We start from the raw sequence: 26,079 nt of genomic DNA, 5'->3' as shown, positions 1-26,079 counted from the left end.
AAATAAAATAAAATTAAAATATATAATTTTTTTAAAAAAAAAATAGAGATGGGATCAAAGAAGGGAGGCAGGGCGCCACCGTCGGCTGCCAACCCCCTGATTGAGGTCGCTGGCAGGCTCAGACTATGCTCGTGACCACGATTGGGGGATGGGCGGCTGGTGGGAGTGATCCCCTTCCCTCTTCTCCCATCTTGCCTCTAATTTTATTTTTATTTTTTTTTAAAAATTTTATATTATAGCAGTACTTGCAAAACTCTCCAAAAAAGCCATCACGCCAGTGTTTCGTCCATCTTTGGCCGGAATTCTATCTTATGTAAGAAATTTTTTTTATGATATATGGTGAAATTATTCTGCGGTATGAAAAAGTCAAAAAATAGTGTTGTAAGATGTTAATTTTTCCATCTAAAAAATATCTCTGTTAAAGTTCAGGGGTAAAATTTCAAAACTCGAAAATGTCGGGGTACCACCAAACAAACTTTAGACCGAAATTTCTAACGAGGTACATAATTTGAGATGAAATTATAATTTTAACCCAAATTTTCTTTCTTTTTCATTTTGTGCCTCGAACTACACATATCGTCTAATCATCAGTCCAGTGGAGGCATGAAGGTGCGGATCTAATATCCTTCTTCGTCAAGCTCTCCACCGAGTTCTGATCAGTGGAGTTCCTCCGGAAATCTTCGCTCTCTGCTTCGAACATCCACGAAATTGAGCTGATCCGCCGATCTCCGAATCTCTCCGTCGTCGGCCTGCTGCTTCCTTCTCTCATTCACCATCCTGCACGGTTCCGCTTCACCGGCCATCCACTCCCTTAGCCAAGACGGCAGCTGAATCGGTCGATTTTCGGCGAACCTGATTGGCCGGGGTGGTGTCGCTACTTCAGCAGGTGTTCTTGAATTTCTGGTTCGAGTTCGACGCGTCATTGGCCGCGTCACAGGAGTTGGAAGCAGGGGAAGGCCCGTCGGCGTTGGCCTTTCTCCGCTCGTTGTATATTAGTCGGTTTGTAGGTCGGCTGGATCAGACGGAATCCGCGTGTGGTTGCAACCGGTGGCAGCAATGGACAAGTCGAGCACGTTGGATTACATCAATCAGATGTTCCCTACAGGTCTGTGTGGTTCGATTCCTGAGCAATTCGTTCGAGCCCGATGATTGACGGAATTGACATTGTGGAATGGCGGTTTTGTTTTGCAGAGGCGTCTCTCTCTGGTGTTGAGCCGCTGATGCAGAAGATACACAGTGAGATTCGTCGAATTGATGCCGAAATTCTCAGTGCTGTTCGCCAACAGGTGATATAGCTTTACCGCTATCCTCTTTTTTCCGGTTTCCTTGGGATCAATCATCAATCTTATGAGGAAAGGAGCGAGTTTTAGTAGTTCGGGCACACATCTCTGCCGGATGCATAGCTGAGTGATGACTTTAGAGCGAGTTGGTAAGAGGTATAGGTTGGTCACAGCTTTGCGCTGCAAACCATAGGTTGTCACAAGGAGTTTAGAATGTCATTAGAAGCAGAGTTCTGAGTGATAATGCTGTTTTGAGGCTTGTCCTTCTTACCCTTAAGAAGGGTAAATCTGCTCCTCTGGAGAAAATGAAAAGGTGGAAATAAGATTGCAATTTGTGATTTTGTTGTTTGTGGCCATTAGACTTTGTTGATGCTCTCTGATAGAAATTTGCTGTTTATGGATTTGCACCGGGCCTGATGTGCAGTTTCTTTCCTTTTGAATTTGTTATTATGGGAAAGAGATACTGCAATCTTGTAATAAATTATTCTACGCACTATTCCCATGAAAGTTTGAACCGATTTCCTTTCCTGTCTGAATAGTAAACTAGGATCTTTGTCAAATGAAGGCACCGAGGAAGTTTAAGACAGTGACAGTGCCGCTTTACTGTAAAGAAGTTGGATAAACATCAGAAATTCTAGAATTTGTCACAGTTCAGAATTTTTGTGTCTCTGAGTCATCATTAGGGCGGTATATTTTACCGGGAGCAGAGCACCAAATCCACACTTACGGTGCATGCAGTCATGAATTTCATATTTTTTAATTTGCTTTAATTCATCCAGAGTAATTCGGGAACGAAAGCTAAAGAAGATCTTGCCACCGCCACAAGTGCTGTTGAGGTATGTTTCTTGAATTTCAATCTGAAATCTTTTATCAGGTATGTTATCAATGCACCGGGGAAAATGAAGTTCTTCCACATCAATGTGTCTTCTTTACTTGCATGAGGGCTTGCCATAACAATACACCAGCATATATTGATTATCGGAGTCGTTCTCATCCTGGTATCTGTTTTCCCCTCCCCACAGGAGCTCATGTACAAAATTAGGGAAATAAAAACCAAGGCTGAGCAAAGTGAAACGATGGTACAAGAAATCTGCCGAGACATCAAGAAGTTGGACTTTGCTAAGAAGCATATAACCACTACCATAACTGCCCTTCACCGTCTTACCATGCTAGGTTAGAAGCTTTTACATCGGTTTCACATTTATTCTTCTGAGAGTTTCTGTTGCTGCCTCTTGGATGTGTAGATTAAAGATTATAGAACGTCTTCTTAGTGTATGGTGGACCAATAAAGTTTATATTGCAGCAAGGAATTCATGATTACCTTCCATAATATCATCTTCCTCTAGTCAGGATTTTCATTGTGAAGCTACAAGTTTATATTGACTTCAGTTTCTTCAATGTTTCAAATACTAATAGAATATTGACAGTGGAGTTCAGCTGGAAGACTTTTAGTGGTATTAGTATCTTCTGGGCAGACATTCAGCTGTAGTTACCTTTTTGTTTTTCTAAATATATTTTGGTTATCAAAATTTTTATTTGATAAAATGTTCTATCTCCACGTATTGCTAAATTATTCAAATGCAAGACTCTAGGCGAAATTCTGATGTGTTTCATGTAATACCAGTCTCTGCTATTGATCAGCTTCAAGTTATGGCCTCAAAACGACACTATAAAGAGGCAGCTGCACAATTAGAGGTATTTTGTTCTTACTGGGTTATTGATGGTCACCTGCTACTTGTGGGACACAGCAGTTAGAGAAATTGTTCTATGTGAAAAAAAAGAAAAAGAAATAACCCTAACAAATTTTTCCTCTTGCCCTTGATTTTAGTTTTGGGGCTTTTATATTAAAAAAGATGATTGATGTTTTGAATGAATGCTGGCATTAACAAGTTATTATTAGTATTGTGTTATTATTTCTATAAAGCCCCATCAGTTAAGGACAAACACTTTTTCTGACATGGCACTCTCTTAAGAGTGGATCTTAATTTTGGATTCTTCTGAAAAAACCATTGGCACTCCAACCTCTCAATTACTATTAAGGCTTGTTTTCCACGTTATAAGATCATTCAAATCTTGGTTTATCATGATAGTTTTTCTTACTTTTTGGTTTTAATCACAGTGTGGCATTCTACTCATGCAAAGGACTGAAATTGCTTATCTTTCTTTGTGCATCAGGCTGTAAACCAACTATGTAGTCATTTTGAAGCATACAGGGACATCCCAAAAATTACAGAGCTTCGGGAGAAGTTTAAGAATATCAAACAAATTCTCAAGTCCCACGTTTTCTCTGATTTCTCTAGGTATGCTAACATTTAACAAGACCAAGGTTTACAGTTTGTGAGATGTCAAAACACGTACATATATATATAATAACTAACTGGTTTCTTTTTATCAGGAGTTATGAAGTTATGATTTGGTTCTGCATTATTTGAATTGTAGAAGATATATTTACTGTTTATTATAGTGGGATAGCCCTTACTGCCCTCTGGCTAAGATAGACTCTGGCATGTTCCCTGTCCAGTTTAGGTACTGGGAAAGAGAGCGAAGAAACAAATTTACTGCAGCAGTTATCTGATGCTTGTTTAGTGGTTGATGCATTGGAGCCATCAGTGAGGGAAGAGTTGGTAAATACTTTCTGCAGCAGAGAGCTTACATCATATGAACAGATATTTGAAGGAGCTGGTGTGCCTCACTTTCCACTTTCTCAATTATAAGCCTTTAAGCTTACACCACAGAATTCTCAAAAATATACCTCCAATTTATTTTGATTGTCTTCCATGTTAACAGAATTAGCTAAGCTGGATAAAACTGAACGGAGATATGCCTGGATCAAGCGTCGGATAAGAACCAATGAAGAGATTTGGAAAATCTTTCCTTCTTCCTGGCATGTGCCTTATCGCCTGTGTATCCTGTTCTGCAAGAAGACTAGGTATGATCGGAACATCTGATGAGAATTTATATGTGGAGAAACTGTCATGTAAAATTATCCATGTCTGGCTGTTGTTTGAGTAAATTGTGCAAAAAGTATTATGCTGATAAAATAAATGAGCTAAAAAATGTAGTGGAATGCTTTTATTCTAAGACACATTGTTCTAAGCTTTTTCTGTTCACAGAAGATTTAAATAGTTACTATTGCATTAGTTGTGGCTTAATATTAGTCAGACAGCAAAAGTATTTCCTGAGAGTAAATTGTAGAGTTGTAATAAGAAGTTAAAATTATTTACAGAGAGAACCTTACAGTCCTTGCATCTATGTCCTTTTTGCAGGAAGCAGATTGAAGATATTCTCAGCAGTATGCAAGAAAAACCCGAAGTTGGAACCTTATTACTGGTAAGCAACCTTAAACTGAATGAATGGATCTGAGTCTTGGAACTTATACAATTTTTTTAAAAACCTGGGATTTAACTTATTCTATACTTCTAGTAGTTGTTCACTGACTGCAGTTTTATGACATCAGTGCTAGTTATTTCAACCGGTCTTATTTTTAACAGTCACGATTGCTTTTATGAAATTGTAAACCATATCATACACTTTGGTTTTGTCCATTTCACTTCTTCTTCTTTTTTTTTGTTTTTTTCCTTCTGTTGCTTTTTATTGTCATTGCAGTCCATTCAAATGCAATAGTACTCTTAAGTGATGGTATTATAGCATTTCATGTTTGACAGTCGAAGAGTTTCCCTTGAAAGTGCAAGATCAGTAACTGGAATTGTCGAGAGTTTATCTTTAATCAGCCGTTTGACAGAAAGATTATTAGTTACATTCCCTTCTGGCCCTTTATTATTGCTGATTGATGCCAAATATTATGAAAAATTATTGTAGGCACTGCAACGAACTCTAGAATTTGAGGATGAACTGGCTGAGAAGTTTGGAGGAGGCACTAGGAGCAAAGAGATTGTTAATGACAAAGAAGACAGTGATACTGGGGACAATAACAGTCAAATTGTCCTAGATATTCGGAAAAAGTACGAAAGAAAGCTTGCTGCACATCAAGGAGCTGAGACTGAAGTATGTATTATTAAAATTAGTGTGATAAGGAAATTCCTTGCTATGATGATCCATATATATTTCCTGATTTTTAAATTACTTATTTGCAGGAAAAGGACATACACAAGGATTTGTCAGTGCCTGGAGCTGGGGTATTTGTCTGCTGTATCTTCTACTTTCAGCTTTACATGGAAGTTGGAACCTATCTGACTATTGAACAGAAGTTTTCAATGGTTTTCTTGGGCTGCTGTGCTGTACCTGCAGAAAAATCTCTATAACTAACTATACTTCTGTGGTGGTTTTATTTGCCTAACCAGGCGCACATGCATAAAATGCTTGTGTACCATGCATTCACCATCTTATGTTGCATAAGCTTTAAAAAAAAAAGAAAAAAGAACTTTTCTTTTTTGCCTTTTCAAGTATTTTTCGTGGGTGCATTACTTTATGATTTGTTAACTTGCTGTGGGCTCATTTGTTGTCTTGTCTATGGTCTTTAGATGACCAATATAGATCCTAAGAACTTTCTATGCTTGTTTCTCTGGCAGTTCAACTTCCGAGGAATCATATCATCTTGCTTTGAACCTCACTTGACAGTATATATAGAATTAGAAGAGAAGACACTAATGGAGCATCTAGAGAAACTGATCCAGGTAATCCGAGTGCATTGTTTTTACAGCCTGAATTTTTGTTTTGGTGCATGAACTTCATCCCTTGCATATACAGGGCCTTGTATGCTTATGTGCCTGTACACTGCTTTTTGCAGGAGGAAACATGGGATATTGAAGAAGGAAGTCAGAATAATGTTTTATCTAGTAGCATGCAGGTAAGCAATTAAACATACTTCTACGTTGATTTTATCTGGAACACTTTGTTAAAGATACAAATTTGTGCAATCTCTTAATACAGGTGGGTTGTCATAGCAACCTCCAATTACTGGAATCTTCTCATTTAATAAATTATGCATTGACTGCAGTGAGAAATCAATTGTAATAGTATTAAGGTTTAGCGTTCTACCTTTGGCCTGGTCCCCCTAAATATTAATTGTGGTCTTTTAAATTGTGGTGTCATATCTTCGTCTAAATGAACTGAATAATGTTCTGTGTTGTTTAAATTCTTCGTGTCTGATGCTGGTCAAACAAATTTTTACTAGTTTATACGATAAAAAGAAAAACCTTTTGTTTCTGTACATGCCCGACTCAAACTTGTCTCAGATCTCTATTCTCATGATGTGAATTATTATACAACTTGGATTGTTACTTGAGTTATTATTCTGAAACTAAAGCTGGAAACACTTCAGATTTCTTGAATAAGGCAGAAGCATTTGCTTTTATCTTTTTAAAGAAAGATGCAAGAAGATGCACACATGTTCTTTTGTCAGAATTATTAATTATAATCAGTTGCCGGGGACTCAAAACTGGTGCTGGTTGTTTGAAATTCAGTGTCATTTAACAAGCTGGGGTCTTAAAAAGATCGGTAATGTTTAATATTTTTAAAGATCTAGTCCATTTTTTCTCGGGTTAACTGAAAGGGTTGATTGCACAAGTTTTAAACACGAATATTGATATTTTCTGGTCTTTTTCTTTTTTCCACTTTCAGATGAATAAAGCATCAGCAGTTCTACAATTCCTAGAACTTTATGAAGTCTCGGTTACTTAGACACATGAATACAGAATTAACAGGCCTTCAAATGTTGGAAGGCTCGTTATGTCAACTGTGTAAAGAAAAATCGTTTCATCTGTTTAATAGGAACTTTACATGGTTCTCAGAAAAGATGGTTTAAGACTTGAGATTAAAAAGACTGTATTAGCCAATGCTTCTCGAGCGGTGAGAGGAGAACAGTACTCTAACTGTGTGCCTGTTAAAGAATGAGTTGATGATGCGGTGATGTTGGATATTTGGATTGACGTAGTTCAATTATGTTTGTTTTCTGCAGCTATTCCTTATAATCAAGAGGAGCTTAAAGCGATGCAGTGCTCTGACTAAGAACCAGACATTATTCAATTTGTTTAAGGTGTGTCCTTGAAGCCAATCATATTATGTATCAAGTTGAATTTACTGCAAGCATTGGCACATTTATTGTTGGGGGGGGGGGAATGGAAACAGCCCCTGGGAATTTGTCCTTATTTTTCACAAATTTCTGTATAGATGGTACTTTGGCAGTGCTTTGGTTTGACTGGAATTTGATGGGAATGTGAGGTGAAACTCAAAACGTCTCCAAGGATATTGCATTGCAAGATGACCTATTTGTCTCAATTCATTTTGACAAAAGAAATCTTCAGGTGGTTCTTTCTGAGAAATAAATCTTTAACCAAAAATTTCAGACCGTTCATACATAACAACATAGATTAGAGCTAAGATGAAGGGCATTTCCCAACACTGATGAATTTTAGTATTAAGCTCCATTCTCCCATAACCCATAAGAAATGAACGTCCTTCCTGTAGGATTAGGCCATTTAACAAATCTTTGCACTCGTGACGTGACAGTGTTAAAAATCATCTTAAACATTTTGTTGATTGTCAAAGGACTGAGTCGTGCTTATGGCAATTGCATGGTCAGGATGGTAGCACAATATATTTTAGACAGTCGTGCTACACATACTTCATTCTCTGCAGGAAACCTAAGTTCATGCCTTCGTTTTATGGTTAGGTTTTCCAAAGAGTTCTCAAAGCATACGCTACGAAGCTCTATGCTAAACTACCAAAAGGAGGTTCTGGAATTGTTGCTGCAGCCACTGGTATAGACGGCCAAATAAAGGTAGCAATGGTTTCTCTTTTTCCCCTCTTTCCTTTTTCCCTCTCTTCTTTTTTATTTGAAATATGCATACGTGGAGAAAATGTTGTCTGACATCTGTGCCACAATTTTAAGCAGACTTCAGATAGAGACGAGAGGATCATATGCTATATAGTGAATTCAGCAGAATACTGCCATAAAACGGTTAGTTACTTTTTCATTAAAAAGAAAAGGAACAACAACAGCAGTTAGCGGTTGCTGACTCTCTCTAGTGAATATCTTGTTGTTCCATCAGGAATAGTTTCTGCAGCTGTTATTCACAATGAATATGAAATATATGCTAACTGCTATTCTATGTTTGTCAGTCCGGTGAGCTTGCAGAAAGCATATCAAAGATAATTGATCCCCAATTCACCGATGGTGTGGATATGACAGAAGTGCAGGTACTAATTAATTAAGAGATAAAACTCAGCTGGTAATTTTTCATTATTGTTTCTATTTTCTGATGACTTTTCCCACTGGGTTAATAATGACATTAATACTGCAGGATGAGTTCTCAGCAGTGATAACTAAAGCTCTTGTCACTCTAGTTCATGGACTCGAAACTAAATTTGACATTGAAATGGCTGCAATGACTCGAATCCCTTGGAATACCCTTGAAAGTGTGGGTGACCAGTCAGGGTATGGCATTTCCTAGGGACTTGAAGCCTGTCAATACTACGGCCTTATTTTACTTCCTGTTGTTAACTACTTAAACCTTTCCTGCAGGTATGTGAATAACATAAATCTGATGCTCAATAACAGCATTCCTGTGTTGGGGAGCCTCCTATCATCCATCTATTTCCAGTTCTTTCTAGACAAGGTGAATTTTTTTTTTTTGGGTAAAAGGAACTAGATCTCATTGAGATATTATTGATCCAATGTATTGATTAAGCTAGCTATTTAATACATGCCTTTCCTATTGGATTATTGGTCCCGATGATGATGATGATAAGTGTGATTATTGCATTCATGGTTCCCTTTCGTCTTTCAGATATTACTGATTTTATTCACCGTAGGACTAAAGAATGTTATGGTTTGTCCCTATATGCAAAATTGCATGCATAATTTATGAGAAAAAGATGCTGAAGTAATTCCTGTGCTGTGTTCATTGATCAGAAGATTCTCTTTTCATCACCGCACGTTTTCTCAAAATGAACTCTTTTCTTTGCAGCTTGCATCATCTCTTGGTCCACGTTTCTTTAGCAATATCTTCAAGTGCAGGCAGATTTCAGAAACAGGAGCCCAACAGGTAGTCATTGCCACCTCTTCTTTTTAATTGTTTGTTGTTGAATTCCTTTTCTGCATGAAAACTTTCATTTAGAGAACAATCAGCTTATTACTGCACAGGGGCTCAATACATTATGCTAGTTTCTCCTTATACTAATTCATTATTCTCCACACCGTAAATTGTCTATTCTGATTGGAAGCTATGCATTATTAATTGCGGTATCATCTCCTTTGCAGATGCTGCTGGACACTCAAGCCATAAAGACTATTCTTCTGGATATCCCTTCTCTGGCGCGGCAGGCGAGTCGTTGAATTTTTCACTGCAATACATTGCTTAATATTTGCACTTTTCTTTTTTTTTTTTGGTTATTTTCGTTAGCATTTATACTCTGTTGTTCCTTCTTTCAAACAGACATCAAGTGCTGCTAACTACACAAAGTTTGTAAGCCGGGAGATGAGCAAAGCAGAAGCACTTCTCAAGGTTTAATATTTATCTTCATCCATATATTCATGCTGGGCCTTAGTTTCAAGCAACTGAAGGCTAACTATACTCTTCGAGTCTAACGCTTGTTTTTCTGCACAGGTCATATTATCTCCTGTTGATTCTGTTGCGGATACCTATCGTGCATTGTTACCAGAGGGAACCCCGATGGAGTTTCAGCGTGTTCTAGAGTTAAAGGTTGTTTCAATTTGTCCTTTTCTTTCCCCCTTTTAGGAACTTCTCAGTATATCTGTCTGCTTCGATCATGTTATATGTTACTGATCGTCGATTGACGTGTTCAGGGGCTGAAGAAGGCTGATCAGCAAAGCATACTGGACGATTTCAACAAACATGGGCCTGGGATTACCCAGCCTCCTGCATCGGTAGCCCCAGCTGTTGCACCAGCAGCCCCTCCTCCAGCATTACTCAACGCAGCATCGGCCGGTTTCATTGCTTCTGGCGAGGATGTGCTAACCCGAGCTGCTGCTCTAGGAAGAGGTGCTGCCTCCACGGGTTTCAAGAGGTTCCTTGCCCTCACTGAAGCTGCCAAGGACCGAAAGGATGGGCCTTTCAGGAAGCTCTTCAATGCCTGAGAAGTAATGCGCCTCAATCGTGCCAAGCTTATTAATTCTAGTAGAAATCCGGATTGCGACTGCTCTTGGACCTCCTGGTCCAAACAAATTCTTGAGGCCATTCATTGCGAGGGGATGGAGGCTCCTCCTGGCACAGTAATTTAGGCGTCTCGTGTTGTGGATAGTGTTGTAGAGAAGAGGAGATGACCCTGACAAAGTTATTATACATTTTCCAGCTCAAGATTAGGTACTTGTAGATAGATGACGGGAACTGGCTTAAAGTTTTGTAAAACAAATGAGCATTCCTTCCAGCAGTTTCGTTGAGTTGGGAAGAGTGAGTTGATTGAGCCGCCGACTTAGAGTCGGCATTTTCATTGTACTACTACCAACTATTGTTCCTGCGCTGGTGGGCATTCGATTCTTGCCCGGGGAAATTACTTCTCTTTCAGGACATGTTTCTATGCTTTGTGTTATTTGGGATGCAATAATAAGTGGTGTATTGCTAAAAGAGAACAGATGCGAAAAATAAAGTTCATTTTTTTCCCCCATGTCAATGTAAGCTTAGTTATTAATGCGTGTATATCCACGCACCCACACATACAGAGTGAAAAATCTGGTTCTCAGAAAATCTAAGAAGAAAATGTGTTTAAGCCTCATTTGTTCTGAGACATTGGTCGAGTTAATGCCTTGTATGCATTTTGCCGACATATCTCGAAATATTATGAGCTCGGGGTGTTGTGGTCAACCTTTAAGGCACACCCAAGCTCAATCTCAGCTTGTGACAGAAACAACTGGCTGGAGCTCGAGCTCGACAGGCCCAGCTGCAACTTTTAGGTGGACGAGGTCGAACGAGCTCGATTGAAGCAGTAGTTGGGAAGCTGCCACCTACTGTGGAGGTTGTGGGGTCTGGGCTCGTCTGGGAGCAATACAATGTCGAGGAGCTGTCGCTGTTGCTGTTGTGGATGTGGAGGTGTCGATGGAGCAGTGAAAAACTTGACCGCAAAAAGATTGAGCCTTATTCAAGTTTTCGTCGAGCCTTTTTCAAGTTTAGTAGTGAACCCTTGTCTATCCTCACCTCACCTGCAAGGTCACTCGAGCATCCATCCAGTGACCAAATCTCATATAAACATGAGTTGTAGGGTCAAAAAGAAATTATCCAAAAACAAGGGGGAACAAGTAAGAAGAAAATTGTTTGTCAAAATCGAGGCTCGACATCGACTAGGCTGTCTTGTTTTGTAGCTTACTAAAACTCCGAAACAATTTGGAGGGAAAGCAATCCCCGGCGGCAATCCTCAGCCGCCTCCCGCCGTCCAATCATCATCACTAAGCTCTCCTCGGCCGTGGAGATGGAAAACGGAGATCCCAACAACGCTCCCTCGCCGGCCCACGGCCGCATCAAGCTCAACGTCGGCGGCAAGCTCTTCGAGACCACCGTCTCCACCCTCCAGTCCGGCGGCCCCGACTCCCTCCTCTTCGCCCTCTCCAACCGCGCCGTCGCCGACCCCAACCCCGTCTTCATCGACCGCGACCCGGACATCTTCTCCGTCCTCCTCTCCCTCCTCCGCACCTCCCGCCTCCCCTCCACCGCCTCCTCCCGCTATTCCAAGCAGGAGCTCGCCGACGAGGCCCTCTACTACGGCGTCGAGTCCTGCCTCCGGTCCGCCATGTCCCCTCCCCCACTCGCCGGCATCGACGCCTCCGTCGTGTCCACCATCCGCCCCGCCTCCGACGGCTTCCCCTCCTCCTTCACCGCCGCGGGCGACGGATCCCTCTGGATCGCCCACGGCGGCCAGATCTCCTGCTACGACTGGAGCCTCGCGCATACCGCCACCATCAGGACCCACTTCGAGGAGGTTACTTCGATCTGCCGCGTCTGGCCGGAAATCGCCGCCGTCGGGTCCGAGGCCGCCCCAGGGCTCCACTTCTACGACATCTCCGGCGGCCGCCACGTCGGGTCCACCCACTGGACCGACCCGTCGGATCCGCGGATATACAAGGCCCGAGTCATGGCCATTGCCGACTCGGCAGACTCAGTATTCGCTTCCTTTGAGTGCCCGCATAAGGAGAACTCCATCTTTGAGATTGACAAGTCCACCCTTCAGACCGTTTCGGAGTTCGGCAGGCAGCCCGGTAGCTCTGCCAAGAACATGGTTGCAGGGAAGCTGACGTGGCTGCCTGAGAGCAATGCCGTCGTGGGAAGCGCCGTCTCCTGTGGTGCTTTCGGGTACTCAGGCTACATCAGGCTGTGGGACCCCAGGTCCAGTGAGGTGGTTTGGGAGACAAATGAGCCCGGCTCGGGCCGAAGCAGTAGGTTTGGGGACTCCTTCGCGGACATGGATGCGGACATTGAGGGGTCGAAGCTCTTCAAGATCTGCTCTAAGTCGGGGGACCTTGGAATGGCGGATCTGCGTAAATTAGGGGATGACCCGTGGGTTTATCTGACAGACAAGAACTACAGCATGAGGAACACCAGCGGGAGTGGCAGTAGTGTAATCCGGTGCCACCGGGGCCAGGTGTTTGTGGGCAGGGAAGGGAACTTGGAAGTCTGGTCGAGGGTGGAGGAAGGAGAAAATGGAGTGGAGGGAGAAAACGATGCGATGTATCGGAGGAACTATGTGGACAAGTTGGAGGATGCTGAGAGAGGGACCATAAGGATGATCGAAGGAGGGGGAGACAGGTTGTTTGTTGGGAGAGAGCAGGTTGAGGGCATTGAGGTCTGGGAGAGTTCAAATTTTGCTGCTGCCATTCCCATTTCGTGATGGAACCGTGGGCAAACTGTTGCCGGTTCCAATGTTTGCTTCATAGTTCGGATCTCGATCAATGTCCAGTTAGTCATTGTATTGGGTTGCTGGACATTTCTCGAGAAGTTCCATTGCTTGAGCTATTGTTCTATCTGTTTGCTGTTGTTGATGAGGTGAAGAAAAGTGGAACGAACTCCTAAAGCAGAGGTTCTTGGAATTGGTTCTCTAACTTTGGGTCGAGCTATTACATTTAAATGAGCCACCACGACATTGTGAAATGGGGACTGGGAATGGAACTAAAACAGCAGGAACACCAATTCCGGTGTCGTCTTTGGAAATTTCAACTTTCAAGTCCCATTTAGGGTCCTTGTATTTTGTTAGCTTTTGTACCTTCTGCAGTTGAAGCTGATTGATTTGAGCTCGATGTGTAGCCAACTCGTCCCTATGGTCCTGGAGCAAAAGCCAAGTGTACCTTGAACTCAACTTTAGCTCTTTTTTCGTGAATAATGGAGGAAGGGGGTCGTCCCTGTCATTCTTGAAGCTGAAGATGCTGCAAAGTTGAGATGGAAAGGACATTCCAGGTTCGCTAATGAATAATAGTCGAAGGGGGAGAACCAATTACATTCCTGGTTGATGGATACCGTTGCCATAGAAGCTTTACAATTACATGGGATCATATAGCCATCTTTCGAGTGAAACAGGAAGAGTTGAAGGTGAGGAGGAAGCTGATGATACTTGCTACGGACCTCGGTAGGAAATCTGCCGCTTCCCTTCACGAGTTCAGCTGAGTATGTAATGCGAGACATTGGATAAAGAGCAGGCTGAAGAGCAGGAAACTGAGAAAGGATGTTTTGCTGAGATGCTGACGCTTTGTTCACGAGAAGAGCGAACAACCGTCGATCAGTTTCGATTTTGGATCCCCGAGATGTCTTCTATGGAGTAGCACCAAAAGTACGATTGGCCGCCATAAATAGCTCATTCTTGGCTTAGCTCAATCTAGAACTAGATAAGCTTCTCTTCATCCTCGGGATGTTTGTTTTTCTTTCAGTACATGTACATTGTAATCGCCTTCTATGGCCTAAAATTCGAAATTTCTATCCATAGATTTTATGGAAAAACTCTTTATCGTCTTACTCATAGCCTCACCATTTCACTTCCTATTCGACTCCACGGACTTCCATACACTGAGTTATCGGATCAGAATGAAAACCCGCATTCATCCGTGCCAAATTCACCCTCGAACGGCTCTTCTCCGCAGCCTTCTTGGAGAATTCAAATCCTTCTCTACTTCTTCATTGATACATAAAGAACGGAACCGACCTAATGGCACAGATATGTAGCAGTATATTCTTATCAAGCCATTTCTTATGCTTTATTCCATATTTGGCCTCAGAACCTGCCCGAGCGGCAAACCCAATCAAGGCATATATGTAAATCTACAGGTTAACTGATTTTAACTGTAACGGAAGGACAGGGAACAGGGAGTAAGCAAAAATAGCCATGGCCCTATTCAACAGTTAAGACCCTATTCCGTCGCTTTCTTCTCCCCCTCCATCTCTCTCAATCCCGCGCCATCGAGTTCATTCCGCCGAAGTTTTTCTTTACCTCATAAAACTGCTGCAGGCCCTCCCCGTTTTTCGATGTATGAACGTCGATGACTTTGCTCATCTTGTGCTGTCACATGTGAGCTCGTTGCCCTGATTGATCATGTCCTATGTTTGTGTTCGTGACGTTAATGCTTTGAAGGTTGGATGAGGAATCATCTCTCGTAGGTAGTATTTCCAGGCGGTTCTGATGGTTGAAAGGAACCTCGTCTCGACCCCCGGGGTCGTATCCTGGAAATTTGTTCTGTATTTCTTTATGGTCACATCCGTCCTGTTTGTCTTTCCACTGTTCTCCGTATTACAGTCCAGTGATCAACCTCGCTTCCTCGACCGCAGCTCATTGAGCTTACCAGCATCCCAGCAATTCATTCCCCTGGAGAGTATCAAACCTGAAACCGACAGTCAAACTGACATCGAACCCTCAATCAAAAATCGATCAATCCTTAACGACCATGAAGAGGAATCCAAGGATGCCCAGGAAACGACCTCTCAGGGGCTCCAACAATCGACTCCTGCAGAATGCCCCCCGAATAATAGAACGATCCTGAAGGTCTATATGTACGATTTGCCCCCTGAGTTTCACTTCGAACTCTTAGATTGGAAAGCCCGAGGCCGGAATGGTAATAACGTGTGGCCCAACATTCGAGTCCAAGTCCCATCCCATCCTGGAGGACTCAACCTGCAGCACAGCATTGAGTATTGGCTCACTCTGGATCTCCTCTCCTCGGAAGGCCGTAGTGCGGTCAGAGTGCTTAACTCCAGGGAGGCAGATGTGGTATTTGTCCCATTCTTCTCCTCTCTGAGCTATAATCGGTTCTCGAAGGTGAAGCCACGACAGAAGAAGAGCACGAACGCATTGTTGCAGGAGAAGCTCGTCCAATTTTTAATGAAACAAGAGGAATGGAAGCGGTCAGGCGGAAGAGATCATGTCGTCCCTGCCCACCATCCGAACAGTATGCTCAGCGCAAGGATGAAACTGTCGCCTGCCATGTTTATCCTCTCCGACTTCGGGAGGTATCCCCCAAACATAGCAAACATTGACAAGGACATCATAGTTCCCTACAAGCATGTGGTCAAGAGCTTTGCTGATGATGAGTCGGGGTTCGAGAGCCGCCCAACCCTGCTTTATTTCCAGGGCGCCATACAAAGAAAATCAGTATGTTGTCTCTCTCTTTAATCCATACAGTATATGAAAAAAAAAAAAGAAAGAGAAATTGAGTAATTTGGTTTTTGATGCACAGGGTGGCTTCATTCGGCACGAGCTGTTCAACCTGCTGAAAAACGAGAAGAACGTGCACTTCTCGTTCGGAACCGTCCAACGGGATGGGATCAGGAAAGCGACACAGGGAATGCGTTCGTCCAAGTTCTGCCTCAACATAGCTGGGGATACCCCCTCATCGAACCGGCTCTTTGACGCAATTGCCAGTCACTGTGTCCCGGTCATTATCAGCGACGACATCGAGCTTCCGTACGAGGATGTCCTGGACTACTCCAAGTTTTGCATCTTCATTCGGAATTCAGATGCTCTCAAGAAGAACTTCCTCGTAAACTACATCAGAGGTATCGGGAAGGAAGAGTGGACTCGAATGTGGGAGAAGCTGAAGGAGGTAGAGAGTTTCTACGAGTTTCAGTACCCGTCGAAAGAGGGAGATGCCGTGCAGATGATTTGGCAAGCCATCGCACGTAAAGTTCCGGCCATGCGCAGGAAGCTTCATAAGACAAGCCGGTTTTCTCACCACACCGCTCCTGTCAAATTGAGATCTGTCCGGTCCAGACACGATTTCTTATAACTATTTTTGTGGTTTTGGTGTATGTTTCAGTTAGATAGGAAACACAAATTTAGTGCTGCCAGAGAAATAGACAGGCAATGCCCTCTCAATGCAACATTGCACTGAACATTTATCTTTGAAGAGAATTGTCGATGATGAAAAGACGTAAACCTTTTGAGTTCATTAGTGAATTAGCCATAAAATGCGCGGCAAGATTGCATAATCAATTCATTAGCACTATTCGTTAGTTCCTGCATTTCCCGTTCTACGTTTCTCTCTTAGCGCGTGATTCATAATGTCCTGCATGCTTCAAGTTTTGCACCGTTTGTTCTCATGACGATCGAAAGGTTTCCGAGTAAATCTTCCGTCCACCTGCTATTGAATCTCCAGATCCTCAACGTTAAATCCTCAAGCAGATTAACGAGCTAAAAGTTCCTGTAATCACGGTTAGCTTTCGTTTGATTTTTGACTTCGATTATGATCCAACTCAATTTGATTTTGTGTAATGCCTGTAAGTGTTGACAAATATATGGATGGGTGAAAAAAAAAATATATATGTATATATAGATGTGAAAGTATATGATAAATTTATTATTAAAAAATTGATTATAAAAATGGTTAGGAAAAATTAGTGAAAAATTATTATTAAATAGAAGAAAAGACGAAACAATAATAATTGTAGAGTTGAGTTTGGAGAAGAATAGAGTTGATTTGGATAGAGTAAAATTATTTATTTGAAAACCAAACAAAACTATGTTTGAGTCGTGTTATAAATTTTTCCCAAATAAGATTTTTTGGAGGGGTTTATGACACAACTCCAAACCCTTGCCCCTCCGAAAACTCCTATCCAAACATAGCATTGAAGAATCTTTTCAAAATTAAAATTTAAGATTTATAAATTAAACTTACAAGGAGTAATTTGTTTATCTAAATATACAACCTAATCTTTTCATAATTATTTTGCAAGATTGCGTATGCTGGCTGAATAAGTGAAGAACATAATTGAATCGGGAAAAGCGACGTATATGAAAATTTTTCCAAAAAAAAAAAAGAAAAAATAATATAGAAAATTGTTGGAAAACTTGGAGAAGGAAAAAACAAATGGAATTCATCAATCTCCATTCTACTGGCACCCGCTTTCTAAGACGGCCCAGCCTAATTCATGAAAGGCCCAGTCCAATTTATGTACGGCCCAGCCCAACAGTAGCCAAACTTATAAGTTACGAAAACCCAGAACCCCAGCCGTCCTTCTCCCTCTCCCTCTTTCCCGTCAACCGCCGCCTACGGCGAGAAACCCTTGCCAAGTGCATAGAATCGCCGGCAATTCAATCGGAATTTCCTTCCTGTCTTCATTGGACTTAGCTGCATAATGCAGTCGGTCGAATTATCCACTTCCATGGAGGTGGAGACAGCGGGAACGGCCGCCTCGCTGCCGCCGAAGCCTCAATTTGAGCCGCTGAAGCCGCACGAGATGTCCGACAGGAGGGTCCAGTTCCGGAAGGTCTCGGTCCCGCCGCACCGGTACTCGCCGCTGAAGAAGGCGTGGATGGAGATCTACATGCCGGTGTACGAGCAGATGAAGATCGACATCCGCATGAACCTCAAAGCGCGCAAGGTCGAACTGAAGACGAGGTCCGACACCCCCGACGTTGGCAACCTCCAGAAGTGCGCCGACTTCGTCCACGCCTTCATGCTTGGTTTCGATGTCGTGGATGCCGTTGCGCTCCTTCGCCTCGACGAGCTCTACGTCGAGTCGTTTGAGATCAAGGATGTGAAGACCCTGCGAGGTGAGCACCTCTCCCGAGCGATCGGGCGACTTTCGGGCAAGGGAGGCAAGACGAAGTTCGCGATAGAGAATGCAACCAAGACGAGGATCGTCATTGCCGACACCAAGATTCACATACTTGGGTCGTTTGCGAACATTAAGGTCGCGAGGGATTCGCTCTGCAGCTTGATACTGGGATCGCCCGCCGGGAAGGTTTATTCTAAGCTCAGAGCTGTCACTGCTAGACTTGCAGAGAGATTTTGATTCCGATGATCATTGCTTCTTGTTTATTGTGTTGGTCGTAAGTTCGATTCGGTGTTCAAGTCCGAAGCTCGATACATCCAATTTTGGCCTCTAGAGAGCGTGAGTTGTATGAAAAACTCAATCATAGTGGTGATGAGTTGCTTACATCGCTCAAAGAAATGATCTTTTGATTCTGCTGAGTTGCTGTGTTCTCACATCATTCTTTGTGATTTTCGGGATGTGCCTTAATTAGGGATCGATGTGTCAAACGAGATTGAATCTGTCGTGGAAATTATGTTCCTGAGTATCAAACATGGCATCGTGGCCTGAACTTGTTCCTATGAAATTGAGTTTTTCGTTTCTTGAGAAGCCTAACAAACATGGCAAGCTGCATTTTACAGCGCTTGAACGAAAACTACGTAATTGTTGTCGCCAGATTAGTGTCATACTGTGGTTCAAACATTGATTTGATCGAGCAGTGTATCTACTTAAGAGATGTTGCAGAATGCCCAATGCAGCAATGAAGAATCCCAAACTCTCTCGGGTGTTTGTATTCCACCTCTTGGAAATGTGTGTGAAGTTGGAATCAAAATGGTAAGTTCCTGATCTATGTTTCAGAAGTATGAGGCAGTGCTCGTAAAATACTTCATTCTTCCATACCGTCCCTCGCGCTCTGATTTGATTCATCCGAGGACTTCAACAGCCACCGGTTGAGACGTTCGGATGCCCTAATGACCTGTAACCCAGAACGGAAGCTTTCAGTTTTCAGTTGGTACCAGTTTTCAGTTTGTCAAGGTATAAACTCCATGAACGGAAGCTTCGGCACCGGTTCATGAAGTGATATTTTGGAACCGAACTGGGAGTATTCGAGCTTTTGATCTGGGAATTTTCCTGTCAAGGTGAAGGTTCGAGAAGTACAGAAACGAGAGACATTACCTGTTCATCCCAATTCGTTCTCCATGTCATATAGACAAGTGCAAGCATTTGTGAAGCGACGCCGCAGATCAGTCCAATCCACAGGCCCTGCATGAATGATCAGAAGTGAAAACTCACTGAGAACACTTCTCGAATTTTCTGAAACTTGAAGTTGTTTTTTAACTCAACTGTGCTGGAGCATATGTTTTCTGTTCTATTACCTTAACCTCCAAATGGGCAACATATGCAAGCAGAGCTCCGATCGGAACCCCGACCAGGTAATAGCAGCCTATGTTCACAATTGCAACCACACTTTGCCATCCTGCCCCAATCGCAACCCCTGCTTCCAAGACGAAATCGAAAAGTAGAAGTTTCGACTTTGATGCTAAATGGTCGAGTATATTATTGCTTCTGCTTCTAAGCTTTTAGATCAGTTGGCAACAGATTATCAGAAAGTAAGATCTTGCTGCTTGGGAGATATATTGTATGCTTGCCTGTGAGAATCGGTTGGACATTGTTGAGGAAGACCGACACAGCGAGTAGGGAGGAAAGTTCGGAGACCGATTCCTTCACTTCTTCATTGCTTGTGAACAGACCCGCGATTTCGTAGCTGTAGAGAAGGCAGAGAACCGCACACACCAGCCCAAACAATGCGCCGATGCCAAAGATGACTTTGATGGCAAACTTTGCAGCTTTGGTGTTTCCTCTTCCAAGTTCGTTCGAGACCCGCACGCTGTTCTCGACAACAACATTTTTCAATGTTTTGATGGAAATTAAGGAGTAAATGTAGGGCGGATTTGAAGCGCACAAGAAATCACTTACCTAGCTGCAACTAGGAACCCGAGGCCGATCATGAGGACCCATGATGCGATGTTGAGGCTGAGAGGGTAATCAACTTCGATCAGTGAAGCGTAAAGTCGGACTGAAACTGAATGGAAGTTGTAAAATCTCACCAGATGGAAAATGATGAGATTGTGACCTCTGCATTCTTCATGTATCCCGCAAGCAATACGAGGACAGAGTTGTACCATAATTCCAAGCTTTCCAAGTGAAAATAAGAAAAGCCATCTTCATCAGGAACCCGAAATTATATCGAAAATATATACTAATTATTGAAAATATTCATTGACCCCATAACTTTGAAATGAAGACTGGCAAAGTTACCATATCATAATACCAGAAGATACTGAGAGCTTTATGACAGGCCATAAACTCGAAAATGCCTCGAGGGTAAACCCTTTCCAAGTATCAGGGAGCCAACCTCCGAGCACGTACACTAACTTCATCACCACGAACAACCAACAAGCTATGATCATCGCACTGAAAGCCCCTGCAATGCCCAACCCAAGCCAAGACACGAAGGCCCACGAGAGGAGCACATCGAGAAGGAAGGAGCCTACGGCGAACCATATTATGATGGAGTTCTTTTGCTGGGCCTGGAGGTACATTTGGATCGTGCTGCTAAAGACCGTGCTGTACATTACAGGGATCAGCCAAAGGGCCACAGTCCCAGCCTCTTTGGCGATCGCCTCCTCCTCACCCACAAGCCGGAAGAGAGGCGTCGCGAATATGAATGTCGGAATCAGGATTGTCGTGGCTCCCACACTCACGATCCATGACCTTTGAAGGTAGATGCCCATCATGTGGTACTGCCTCGCCCCAAATGCTTGTCCGCACAGCGTCTCCGTCGCACTTGACATGCCTAGCTGCAATTATACATGTATTAAGAAAATTTGTGATGGTAAGATAATACTCAAATTCCGGGGTGGGACAATTTTGGTAACACGATTTGCATATGAATACTTACAGTTATGCCACACACGAACCGAACCAAGATTGTCTGGACTATCGCAAATGCAGCAAAATCTAGATAGTTGATGTGTCCGATGAATGCTTGGGCCACGACTATGACGCCGAAGAGAGAAAGTCTTGATAGTATGGCTGGAAATGATATCCGAAATATGCTCTTGGACTCATCCCAAATCCTCAGTGGTAAACTCCTCGTGTCAATTGTCTCTGATCCAAGAAGCCTTTCCTCAGGTCCGTCGCTCATTATCGAACCTACATAAGCAAATCAAAGGACGAGTACTGTGATGAGACCTTGAAGCACGGCATCATGAAGAAACCGACTAATGCGTGGATCTATCAAGCATGTTCGATTCATGTAAGTAAGAGAACTGTGAAACATGTCGATTTGGCTAGATATGAACTGACTTTCATAAGCATCTCAAGCTGTTTGAGCCATATTTATCCTGATACAATAAGTAGCCGGACCCAGTGTGAGGTAGGGTGAAATGAATGAGTTTCCATCACCAGAACCTGCCTGGGTAAATGACGCCGAGCAAAAATAATTTCACTCAGTAGATTAAAAATATACCGTATTAAAACAAATTGAATTAGGATCTCTTACTACCCTTTCCTATAATGATACTTCATATATGAATTAAATTTAAAAAAATAATAGGGATACGGGTGGGATAAGGTAGGATTTAATATCCCATGAATTTGCACTATCCTAATTAGTTGTCTGTACATGTCATGAATTAGGATAGGGATATTATGAAACTAAAATGATCTAGTCGCTACCCGAAACTATAAGTTCTCGGGTTCAAACCTTGTGGGTGGGACTTCCGTCTCTCTTTATTTAGCTTTACTATTTCTATTTTTGTACCGTACTAGGCCATAAGCCTCACTTATAAAAAAAAAAAAGAGAGTAAAGAATATAATACCCTTCAAATAAGTATTTTCTTTAGTTAGTTTCAATTTTCAAATTGAATATAATACCCTTCAAATTATTCTTATAATTTTCTAAAAATAAAAATAAGGTTCAGTTAAAATAAAAATACATGAAAAAATCAAATTAAAAAATTGAAGAAGATGCACAGAGACAGGAGAAGGGCGGCGGGCCGACGGCCACTACCGCCATCGACGAGGTTAGTGTCAAGCCCTCAGCTCCCAACAATCGTCACTATCTGTCTCTTCGAGTGAGGAGAAGCCGCCCGGGGCGGGGGGGGGGGGGGGGGGGGGGGGGGGGGGGGGGGGGGGGGGGGGGGGGGATTGGGGGGTGGGGCGGCTGGCCAGTGCCGCCCCTCTCGCCCTCCTCTTGAGTCGAGAGTGGGACAAATTAGGTGCGGTGGTGACTCGATGTCAATCACTATCGTCCAGACGAGGTTCCTGGGGACCTGTGAGGCCCTTGGCAGCCTTGATATGGCGGTGGTGGCCGGAGTTTGGCCACTGTAACTCCTTTTCATCCTCAAAGGCTTGACGGTAAATTTGGGAAATTCGACGGTAAAAAGAGGATTATTTTCGTCATTATGCATGAAATATTATCCTAATCCACCCTACAATCTCACCCCTACGTTACATTTTTAATGATTATATTTTACCTTGTTCCAATCCTTATCTTTATTCTATCACCACCAAACACAGGATAAGGATTTCGAAATCCTTACTTCAATCCAAATCCGGTTTGTCAAATGTAGCCTTTTAGTCTGGACTGTTGTGGTGGGTGGTACCGCCAAATGAATTCACCTAAAGACGAAACAAAACCGGTCCACTGAGAGGAACTAATCACTGAAACGACCTACGATATTAAGAAGAAAAAGGAAAGTACTATGTACGTAATGTGCCTTTTGAAGTTGAGCTAAGCGTCAAACTTATATGTTCTTTCCCTTGGACTAGTGGATGGAAGCTTATGAGGAAGTGGGGGGACCCAAGGTAGTTCGATTTGGAACAAGTTACTACCACAATTTAATGCGAGTTGTACTTCCACTAACCAAGATCGGAAGCACATAAAAACTCCTTAAAAACTAATCAATAAAGTCCGATGTCACCATCGAACGATTGTATTTGACTAATGTTAGATTGTTTTAGGAATATTATGAGACCGAGCAGGGAAAATTCCCCTGCCAAGATCACTCTTTACGTCAAGCTTCTCCTTGCCAACGTAATTAAGGCTTGCCCCGAGAGTTGGGAGGGAGTTTATGTTGCTGATGGAAAAGTATCGAACCCGACCTGCTGAAAAATAATACCTAATTTCATAATAAAATTATGAAATATTGGAAGACACTAATTTAAAATTGCTCATCAGAATTAAATAGAAAGATCGGTTCATACTTGAATTGCCTAATTAAGAAGTAGAGCTGGTTTTAATAACAAGCTGTCGGATAAGGAACCGTTTGAAATAAACAAATTTAACTCAATATTATGATTAAAACATTTCTCACCAAATATTGCTTAAAAACTTTACAAATGTTCTTATGAGACCTCCAACTGTGCTCTCCAAAAGCTCTAATCACAGTTGTTTGGATTGGAGGGAAATAGAGATAATAAAAAAAAAAAGGAGGGGACAAAGGGGAACTTGTATATATGAAAAAATTTGCGAACTCTATGTGAAGTCCCCCTTCCCTCCATTTCCTTGCTCTCATTCTCTCTTCATGCAAACAAAGGGTAAATGAATGAAGGGGTCTTAATGCAATGGTACAAGGCGTCGATTCGAAGTTAAGAGATTTTGGGTTCGATATATATTCTCCGGTAAGACTTATATGCCTTGCCTCTTCATTAATTTCACTTCATTTCTTATTCTTGTATTTGATTCATTATCCTCCCTTACGAGGAAGAAAAAAAAGAGGGGAAATGGTTTGGAGCATGGAAACACATTTCTTTCCGTCACTTCCTCCCATTAATGTTTCTCCACAATAAGCACCAACACTGAAGTATGTTATGTTTCAATGAAGGCTGATCGACGGTGGTTGCTATAAGCCTATGAAAATGTAACTATGCTTGCTCAAAAATTACCATTCTATCACCATCTTCAGGTGATAAGCATATATATATATACACACACACACATAAAAAACATGTATAATTAAGTATGCATTAATATATACGCAGCATCTCTCTATAGCTCATGCCATGCCCGATTAAGTGAGAGTGACTACGAGGGAGCAGACATGTATACACATATATATACATCTGTATAAGTACATGTACATACATGAACACTGTATACTTGAAAGATCGACTTGCACATGCGCATATATAGACATAAAGATGTATGTATACGATGTATGAAAACAACTGCGTACTTAGAGAGAAAGAGAGAGAGAGAGAGATGATCGAGCTCACCGTTGATTCGTCGAGGATCCTTGAGGAGAAGAATCTGAACTTCTGTATCACGGACGAACTGCTCAAACCGATTAGTCCCACGAATTATATGGTGTGTCCTGCACAGAGAGAGAGAGAGAGAGAGAGAGAGAGAGAGAGAGAGAGAGAGAGAGAGCTTAGTAAGAGCAGGGAGAGAGAATATAGTTAGGTATAGTATTAGTTAAAGATATGACTTTTGCTCAACTGAAATTTTTTGGACAAGTCGACGCATCTCTACCGCGACCATGTATAAATCCCCGAAATCATGTTGGAATTGGATACAGTCCACTTAAAGATCGATGAGCTGGGGATGTCCACACATATATTGCGTACTGGGATGGCTAGCTAGGTTTAAAATTAGTTAATTAGGAACAAAAAGAAAAGTCAAAAAGGACAACGTGAGCTGTTGGATATATATATATATGTTGCTGAATAAGTGAAACTAACAACTCGTACAGTGATTTATGTGTTGAAACGTGGAAAAGGAAATATCAATCGCGTGCATTTTTTCCTTTTTCATTTTCTCACCGATTGACAGGAGTTGCACTCTAGAGAGAGAGAGAGAGAGGGGCCGGGGAGAGTGAGTTGAATTGCTTGCTTGAAGAGGCTTGGAGAGATTATAGTTGTGTTCATCATTCCATGTATATTGAAACTAGGTGTCGAGCTATATCTTGAATTCTAGTTATCGTCGGGCGCTCTCTAACGACATGATCTCATGATAATATGATAATTATACACCGCGACATTTTCAGCATATGTTTGAGATTATTTATGTTGCATAAACTATCATCATGGGCTTTTATTTAGTACCGGTTCTTGTTTGTAAACTGGAGGTTTAACATGAAAAACTCTATCACAAATTTATAATCTATAAGGGGATAACTCTTAGAGAACGATAGAATTAATATTGGGAGTTCTTGTAAGATTAAATTTACATATAATAATATTATATGGCGCAGCGGAATGATTGAACTCTAGCCATTACTTTTGATGATGTCAATGATTTTCACAGGTCTCACGATAGACCTGTAAAACAAATAAGACCGAGGGTGTCTTCTAGCTCCTAATCTCTCTGTACATGACGTCTAGATGGAAACACGTGCCCTTTTAGATAGGCGGAGTTAGAAACCTCTCAAAATATTATTTCCTTATATATCCTTCCATCAAAAGAATATTAATTGCAATCCACAAGATCTGAAATATCACACTCAAATCACGGAATATATTGTGACACGATGATCAACTAATTGAGAGATTATTTACTTAATTATGTAAATATACAATATATTTTTACATTCTCCTACTTGGTCCCATGACACAAATATTTATGAGTAATAAACTTTATTTGGCCAAACTTGATATTTCTAAGCTGTGGAAACCTCTCACTTACCCTGAGAATGCTACACACGAATCATGGCGATGATACCTGGCAAGAGAGTAGTTCCCATTAATGTGTCAAAATGCATAACACTCCCAAAATAAGTACTTTAGGGAAAATTTATAACTTAAAATAAGTTACATGGGTCCTGCTTTATATCCTAATGAATTCAATACTTTATTTGCGCAACTGATGGAAAATA

General features: G+C 42.0%; 5 protein-coding genes across 8 annotated transcripts; 4 read left to right on the top strand and 1 right to left on the bottom strand.

Annotated features, from left to right (window-relative positions):
• Positions 1–590: 590 nt before the first annotated feature.
• Positions 591–10,865, top strand: LOC116202422 (vacuolar protein sorting-associated protein 53 A). Its single transcript, XM_031533966.1, has 24 exons — positions 591–1,105; positions 1,192–1,286; positions 2,060–2,116; positions 2,303–2,453; positions 2,905–2,975; positions 3,456–3,580; positions 3,802–3,962; positions 4,068–4,209; positions 4,547–4,610; positions 5,100–5,285; positions 5,375–5,416; positions 5,810–5,914; positions 6,028–6,087; positions 7,198–7,275; positions 7,912–8,019; positions 8,134–8,199; positions 8,361–8,438; positions 8,543–8,676; positions 8,764–8,857; positions 9,209–9,286; positions 9,502–9,564; positions 9,677–9,745; positions 9,848–9,943; positions 10,048–10,865. Exons 1-24 carry the CDS (start codon positions 1,057–1,059, stop codon positions 10,336–10,338), a joined length of 2,463 nt encoding a protein of 820 aa, XP_031389826.1. The 5' UTR covers positions 591–1,056; the 3' UTR covers positions 10,339–10,865.
• A 620-nt stretch (positions 10,866–11,485) lies between these two features.
• On the top strand, positions 11,486–14,191 carry LOC116202423 (BTB/POZ domain-containing protein At3g09030). The gene has a single exon (XM_031533967.1). It carries the CDS (start codon positions 11,664–11,666, stop codon positions 13,074–13,076), a length of 1,413 nt encoding a protein of 470 aa, XP_031389827.1. The 5' UTR covers positions 11,486–11,663; the 3' UTR covers positions 13,077–14,191.
• Positions 14,192–14,852: 661 nt separating this feature from the next.
• Positions 14,853–16,654, top strand: LOC116204347 (probable arabinosyltransferase ARAD1). Its single transcript, XM_031536433.1, has 2 exons — positions 14,853–15,818; positions 15,904–16,654. Exons 1-2 carry the CDS (start codon positions 14,853–14,855, stop codon positions 16,450–16,452), a joined length of 1,515 nt encoding a protein of 504 aa, XP_031392293.1. The 3' UTR covers positions 16,453–16,654.
• Positions 16,655–17,668: 1,014 nt separating this feature from the next.
• LOC116205271 (RNA-binding protein pno1-like) lies at positions 17,669–18,720 on the top strand. Its single transcript, XM_031537816.1, has one exon. It carries the CDS (start codon positions 17,801–17,803, stop codon positions 18,458–18,460), a length of 660 nt encoding a protein of 219 aa, XP_031393676.1. The 5' UTR covers positions 17,669–17,800; the 3' UTR covers positions 18,461–18,720.
• A 123-nt stretch (positions 18,721–18,843) lies between these two features.
• On the bottom strand, positions 18,844–24,759 carry LOC116205270 (protein DETOXIFICATION 24-like). 4 transcript variants are annotated; one of them, XM_031537812.1, is made up of 10 exons: positions 24,705–24,759; positions 24,482–24,579; positions 21,162–21,415; positions 20,519–21,060; positions 20,308–20,394; positions 20,177–20,233; positions 19,849–20,087; positions 19,576–19,694; positions 19,376–19,462; positions 18,844–19,175 (listed from the first exon to the last, which is right to left on the bottom strand). In XM_031537812.1, the coding sequence occupies exons 3-10, from the start codon at positions 21,405–21,407 to the stop codon at positions 19,086–19,088; spliced, it is 1,467 nt and encodes a 488-aa protein (XP_031393672.1). In that variant the 5' UTR covers positions 21,408–21,415; positions 24,482–24,579; positions 24,705–24,759; the 3' UTR covers positions 18,844–19,085. The 4 variants fall into 4 exon arrangements, with proteins under 4 accessions (XP_031393672.1, XP_031393671.1, XP_031393673.1 ...); XM_031537811.1 differs by lacking the exon at positions 24,705–24,759 and having other exon boundaries at positions 24,482–24,669; XM_031537813.1 differs by lacking the exons at positions 24,482–24,579; positions 24,705–24,759 and adding an exon at positions 22,807–22,828.
• Between the last annotated feature and the right edge of the window lie 1,320 nt (positions 24,760–26,079).

This window comes from Punica granatum, chromosome 4, assembly GCF_007655135.1.
Source record: "Punica granatum isolate Tunisia-2019 chromosome 4, ASM765513v2, whole genome shotgun sequence".
Lineage (NCBI taxonomy): Eukaryota > Viridiplantae > Streptophyta > Magnoliopsida > Myrtales > Lythraceae > Punica > Punica granatum.
The sequence above is the reverse complement of the archived record's forward strand: the minus strand, read 5'-3'. Positions and strand labels throughout refer to the sequence as shown.

Excerpts from the sequence above, each read along its gene's own strand:
- LOC116202422 (XM_031533966.1), top strand. The coding sequence starts at position 1,057 with ATGGACAAGTCGAGCACGTTGGATTACATCAATCAGATGTTCCCTACA. Across the intron at positions 2,117-2,302 it reads CCGCCACAAGTGCTGTTGAG|GAGCTCATGTACAAAATTAG; the intron begins GTATGTTTCTTG and ends CCCTCCCCACAG. Across the intron at positions 9,287-9,501 it reads CAGAAACAGGAGCCCAACAG|ATGCTGCTGGACACTCAAGC; the intron begins GTAGTCATTGCC and ends TCTCCTTTGCAG.
- LOC116202423 (XM_031533967.1), top strand. The coding sequence starts at position 11,664 with ATGGAAAACGGAGATCCCAACAACGCTCCCTCGCCGGCCCACGGCCGC.
- LOC116204347 (XM_031536433.1), top strand. The coding sequence starts at position 14,853 with ATGGTTGAAAGGAACCTCGTCTCGACCCCCGGGGTCGTATCCTGGAAA. Across the intron at positions 15,819-15,903 it reads GCGCCATACAAAGAAAATCA|GGTGGCTTCATTCGGCACGA; the intron begins GTATGTTGTCTC and ends TTTGATGCACAG.
- LOC116205271 (XM_031537816.1), top strand. The coding sequence starts at position 17,801 with ATGCAGTCGGTCGAATTATCCACTTCCATGGAGGTGGAGACAGCGGGA.
- LOC116205270 (XM_031537812.1), bottom strand. The coding sequence starts at position 21,407 with ATGAGCGACGGACCTGAGGAAAGGCTTCTTGGATCAGAGACAATTGAC. Across the intron at positions 20,088-20,176 it reads GGGTTCCTAGTTGCAGCTAG|CGTGCGGGTCTCGAACGAAC; the intron begins GTAAGTGATTTC and ends TGTCGAGAACAG. Across the intron at positions 19,463-19,575 it reads TTGCCCATTTGGAGGTTAAG|GGCCTGTGGATTGGACTGAT; the intron begins GTAATAGAACAG and ends TCATTCATGCAG.